Source organism: Drosophila kikkawai, chromosome 2L (assembly GCF_030179895.1).
Source record: "Drosophila kikkawai strain 14028-0561.14 chromosome 2L, DkikHiC1v2, whole genome shotgun sequence".
In the NCBI taxonomy this organism is placed as follows: Eukaryota; Metazoa; Arthropoda; class Insecta; order Diptera; family Drosophilidae; genus Drosophila; species Drosophila kikkawai.
Genome location: NC_091728.1, coordinates 14,620,919 through 14,626,704, shown reverse-complemented (window position 1 = coordinate 14,626,704; position 5,786 = coordinate 14,620,919). Strand labels below are relative to the sequence as shown.

The window sequence follows — 5,786 nt, the reverse complement described above, 5'->3', positions numbered from 1 at the left end:
GTCAAGCTATTATTTAGCTGAATGTTAAAAATGTTTTTTATATATGTGAAATATAAAGGGGAAGAGGGAGGGGAAGGGTTTTTTGTTAAACAAAAACGTAGACTTGAATGAAGCCTACATTGCAGTTTAACTTCAACTTTTTGAACGATTGCAAAATGACTTTAATTATATTATAAAAATATTAAGAATATATTTTATAGCTGCTTAAATATACATAGTTTAAAGAACATTCTCGACAAAATTCTTCTTCATGGAAATTTACTTTCTAATAAATGAAGAAACTTTCAGTTTTTACGGTTTTTTAAATATATATTCACACATATTTAGGCAATATTTTTTAAAACTAAATATATTTTAAATGCAATTCTTTTATATTTCCAAGTAACGACACATTTTTATATTTGTTAGCCAATTTTATTTTACAAACAACTTTTTACATGTATCGAAAATAAAGTTTAAAATTCTGCCTACTTTTAAGAGCCGGAAATAGTCATATCTTTTTTTCGCCAAATTTAAAGCATACTCTTCGGCAAAACATAAAGACAAAAATTTCCCTAACTTAAGTTTAAAGTTGTTTTTATTTACAGAAAACGTAGCTAAGCCAGACTACACACAGATTTGCTAAGCACCCATAAACACACACAGACACCAGTGTATGTGTATATATAATTAATTAATTAATTAGTAACTAGAGTTAGTTGCACAACCTAAGTATCCAGACTGACGTCCATCAGCTCCCTGGTGATCTCACTTTGGCTCTTCACGGGCTCAGAATTCCCATTGCTCAGCGTGTTGGTGTCCTGTGAGAGAGCAGGCGGTGGCAGCTTGAAGCCACTGGGTCCGCCCAGGTTAAGGGAGCCTCCAGTGAAGGTAGGAGCAGGAGGAGGAGAAGAAGGTTCAGGAGGTGGCCCTGTGGTGCTACTGGTACTAGTGGTGGCCATCTTGTAGAGCAACTGCAGCTGCTGCATGGCGCTGGTGGGATCTTGCAGCTGCGGTAATGAACTTTCTTTTACCGGCCGGCTCTTGACCTGATCCTTGGGCTTTTGAGGCCTCTGTGGCTTTTGCGGTTTCATGCCATTGGACCAGGTCTCCAGCCAGCTGGCCGCATTCCTTTCCGTGGAGGTCATTAACATTTTGGCCTCCTCTTTCACCTGCTGGCGGTAGAGCTGTCGCAGCAGGGCCTTCTGGTCGCTGGAGCTCACCTGGCGCTTGTTGAACGACTGATCATCCTGGCTGGGCTCGCCAATGGGTCGGGTCTCCTTCTGGGGGCCCAGCTCCACCATCACCTGGAAATCGGCATGCTCGCCCAGGCGAAAGCCAAAGCCCAAGCGGGAATCCGTTCCTGTTTTCAAGATTAAGATCTCATTATTCAACCAAAGAAGAGGAAAGTAATTAAGGAAGAAAGTAGGCTCACCCTTCTTGATCGGCGGTATGTTGGAGTAAACTATGGACAGTATAGAGGGCAGTTCCCTTGGCACAATGAAAGTGGATACGTCTTGGGCTGAAAGTATATGGAGGTATTTAATTGATTTTATCTGTCGAGCCCCTCTGCCCCAGCAGCACTTATGTAAATTTATTTATATTTCTTTTTTGCGCCAGTGATTTTTAGGTCGACTTATGTAACCGCGTTTATGGTCTTGGATTTTGGGCTTATGGATTCACAGATGAGTAACAAAGCGAATGCTTCAGGTTTTCACTGGTCTTGGGTTTGTCGTTTCACTTTGAAGGTCAGTATAAGTTCGGGAAGATCAAAGAATAATGAGTAGGGGTAATATTAATTTGTTATTTGCTTAAAAAACCAGGCAAAAGCTAGAAAACTAGTTTAGGTTTAATTTCATATAGTTTTGGGTTGCGGATCTTAACTTCAGTTATTGTTAATATAAATAATAGAATTTACAGAAATATTAAAACGATAATTCCAAGCTTATCCCGACCCTAAGAATCTGAATTTCTACTTATAATAAAAAGGTTTTAATTGTATTGTTTTCAATAGTAGAAACCATTTTCGGGAAATTATTTAACCTTGAATCGGAACATAGCTGAAAGGGTACTTAAGGTTACTTAAGAAAAGCTTGAATTAAAATTAAATTATTTCTTAATAAATAAATGTAAAGAAGCTAACAAAAGACTATTAAAAATCATGGCCATTCATAGGACAAAATAATTAATGAATCTAGAGTTCAGCGTGCTGAAAATCGTATTAAATGACTTAATGGTTTTGCTCTGTGTGCTTTGATCTTAATTAATTTGATCTCATTAATCCAACAATTAAATCGAGAACTATTAAGCAACTAATATTATAAAACTTTGGCCATTAGAGCAAAACCGCACTGTATTTCAACTGGATATTGGCGGCAATGAGAACTACACTCTCAAAAATTAGGGATTTAAATTTTAAAATTCTTTTAAATTAAGTTTTTTTTATATAAAGATTAAAGTGCAGTTTATGTTAAATTAAATTTGAAATAGATTAATTCTTTAATAGATATATTCAAAAATTAAATTCACATTTGCCCAATGATAATTTAAATTAAATGGCTTAAATTTTCTGCTTTTACAAATTAACCATTTAATTTATTTACTTTATCCAAACATTAATTTAAATCCAATTAACCTTAATTTATGCTCAATATTTTTTTCTGTGCATAGACTTGTCCCCAGACCGAACAACTTCAACGGCTATCCGGCGACCTTGACACAAAGACCGGCAACAAGTTGGGGCTCGGAACTCGCAGCTTGACTCTGGGTGCCAGAGTTAGAGTTTGGCCAAAGTACACTAGATGAATCCACTCGAGATCGCGAGGAGCAGCGACTCGTATGTGGTTGGACCGGATTTCGTGCGCATTAACTTACTGCATAGCAGGCCAAGTAGCAGCAGCGGCAGCCAGAGGCTAGCGAAGCCCCATTGTTTTGGCCAAGACATCATGGCCAGCCTGCAGCATTTATGTTGGGGAGGAAGGAGGTTGAGGAGCCGCCAATATTAACTGCAATTACACACAGACACCGTCGATTACTTCACACAAACCAGAGTTATAACAGATATTGGTAAGAAAAATATTGCAGAATTTCACAAGCACCAAACAGCCGAGTTTGCGCAACACTCAGAAACCAGACTGGCGACTTGAGGTTGGTCAGTTGCCGCTTGCTGTGCGGCTAACAGGTGCGTCATTTGGACAAATATTTGAAATATTTTGTTGCCAAGTTTTTTCGTTTTTAGCCGCTTTTGTTTACGCGATTTCGATTCCGATGCGATATGCAAACACACACGGCACACACACTCGGAGGCTAAAAATCCACAACCACTAGCAGAAAAAAAAACGTTGGGTTTGGAAATCACTCTCACTTTTGTTCAATGAGGTTTTGTCTTGTTGTTGTTTTACGCTTTTTGTTAAAAGTTTTTGTTGGTTTTTTTTGTTTGGTTTTTATTTTGTTTTTGGCCTGTCTTGGTACTGGGTTTTTCTTCTTTATTTATTTATATTTGTGCCTTGGTTTTTACTGCTTTTTTTTTTTGAGTTGGCCTTGTCTCGTTTTGGCTCTGATTGATTTCTGGCTTCTTTTGGCTACGGTTTATTTTATTATTTTGTGTCTGTAAAGTTTTCATTTACACGCTAACTGGCCAAAATTGCTGCTAATAACCTGAGCAAACATCGCGCAGAAATTTACGGATCGCATGAAAATGAAAGTTAGTTGACTCCAAAACGGTGTCTTGCTATTTTCGGCAAGGTAATGTAGCCAAAGCCCAGCCAACACATCGCACATACGAATGTCGTAATTAAACTAACGTATTTTCGGTTCGATTCACTGCAATTTGACGACTCGAGTCCGAGTTCCCTTCTCGATACAATTGACAATCCACAACCACTGACTACGGACAACTGGTCCGCTGCGCGTTTGCACGGCGACTGAGCCGAGATCGAGAGTGTGGCTTTCGGGCGTGCAACACGCGCTTAAAATTTTTCAGGGAGTTGGTGCTCTCCGCGGGAGTTGTGGCTTTACACTGAGAGAAAGTTTTAAATTTTTTTTAGGGTTTTTAAGGTTTGATTAAATTAAATGATAAAGGAAAAAAATTTTGTGGGTGGAAGGTTGTTTACCAAAATTAAAATAGATCATAACTGAGCCAAAAATGATTGAATTTCAATTCGGAAAGCTTTTCTATGCTAGTTTTTCATACGTTAACAAATCTGCATTCTGAATTTAAAGTTTTAAGAAATCAAAATTTTGGTCAAATTTTGAGAATTTTAACGATGTAACCCCTTATAAAATTTTAAAAAATATCAAAAATAAAATTTTTCTTCGGACATGGCTAGAAGGATTCGCCTGATGATGCCGATCAAGAATATATATGATTTATAGGGTCGGAAATGGCTTTTTCACTGCGTTTGAAGGTTGCGACTGGATTTATAATAAATATTTAAAATAGATTTTTCACAATTAATATTTTAATATTTTATGAATTTTCCTCTGTTGTTTTAAAAATGTTTATTAATGATTTTTCATTAAATATTATATATAGACTTTTTTGCTGTTCGTTTTATTTATTAAATATGCTTGTAGTGTTTATTTTTAATTTCAATATATTTCTCTCTCTGCACCGTAAATCACGTAACGTTGCGCGGTAGCTGCGCATGCGCATGCGTCGCCGCTCTCAGTTTCGTTGAAACTCGGCTTTAAAATGAGGCTGAAACTGAGTCTGAAACTGAGTCTGAAACTGAAGTTGAAACTGAAACTGAAACTGAGACCGGCTGTTGCCGTCTGCTCCATTAACGTCATCTCCGCCTCAAATTGGCGCACTTGGCCTGAGCCTGGGTCTTGCCTTCTGGGGTTTCTGTCATTTTTGTTGCTGTTGTCATTTCTTTATTTAGTTTATTTTTGGCACATTTTTGTGGCATTGTGAAAGGTTGCTTCAGGGCTTTACTTTTTTTGTAGTATTTTATTTTTTGCCAGTTAAGATATAGGAAAAATAAATTTAGTTTTGGTGGCGGCACTTGGTAGGAATTCATTGAGTTTATTGACGCCTACATACAGTGGGGATTAGGTTTAAGTTAAACACGATCAAATATTTTAAATATATCTATACTTTTCAAAAAAAATTGTGGTAAGTCTTGAGATTAAAATGATGTAGTAGAAACTAATGACTTTTATAATATTTTCTATTTGCACCTTAGGGCTTAGCATAAAGTACAAACTAAAGTTTAAACTATTAACGATTGGACTTTAAGCTTAAGTTAACCATTTGACAGTTTCTCAGGTTCATTGCACCCCATAATTACTTTACGTTTACTGGTTGTCGTACGCCCTAATATGCAAAAAAAAAAAAAACTAACATTTGCTGCCCAGTGAACCCAGACGCTACATACTATATTTTATGGTAATATACATATCCATATCTTATATATGCATATTTTGCATAACCCAAGGCAGACTGACTAGCTCACCACGCCCCCTTTAACGATAGCCAGTCTAATTAACTAAGACATGTGTATGTACATTTTGTTTAATTGCCCAAGCATAAAAATCCCAGACACGCAGTCAGGCCAAGAAAAGTGTTTATGTAATAGGCGTTGCCAGCCACACATGCAGGTACACAGAAAAAAAATATGTAAAGGCTTAATTAACCAGAAAATTTGATTCCTAATAAATAATACAAACATTTTATTGCTAAAAAACCATAAAGATAATTTATTACTTAGCAATAAGTTGCATATTTCCAAGTATATTCGTTTTTATTTTAACAATAAATTATATTAACCACTTTCCTAAATTTGTAATACCTTTTTGTAGTGTAA

At 36.5% G+C, this 5,786-nt stretch overlaps 1 protein-coding gene across 3 annotated transcripts; it reads right to left on the bottom strand.

Moving 5' to 3' along the window:
• Positions 1 to 548: 548 nt before the first annotated feature.
• snsl (snustorr snarlik) lies at positions 549 to 3,897 on the bottom strand. Of its 3 annotated transcripts, none has more exons than XM_070289071.1 (4): positions 3,637 to 3,696; positions 2,854 to 2,984; positions 1,415 to 1,501; positions 549 to 1,342 (listed from the first exon to the last, which is right to left on the bottom strand). In XM_070289071.1, the coding sequence occupies exons 2-4, from the start codon at positions 2,924 to 2,926 to the stop codon at positions 708 to 710; spliced, it is 795 nt and encodes a 264-aa protein (XP_070145172.1). In that variant the 5' UTR covers positions 2,927 to 2,984; positions 3,637 to 3,696; the 3' UTR covers positions 549 to 707. The 3 variants fall into 3 exon arrangements, with proteins under 3 accessions (XP_070145172.1, XP_017038550.1, XP_070145171.1); XM_070289070.1 differs by lacking the exon at positions 3,637 to 3,696 and adding an exon at positions 3,783 to 3,897 and having other exon boundaries at positions 550 to 1,342; XM_017183061.2 differs by lacking the exon at positions 3,637 to 3,696 and having other exon boundaries at positions 2,854 to 3,256.
• Between the last annotated feature and the right edge of the window lie 1,889 nt (positions 3,898 to 5,786).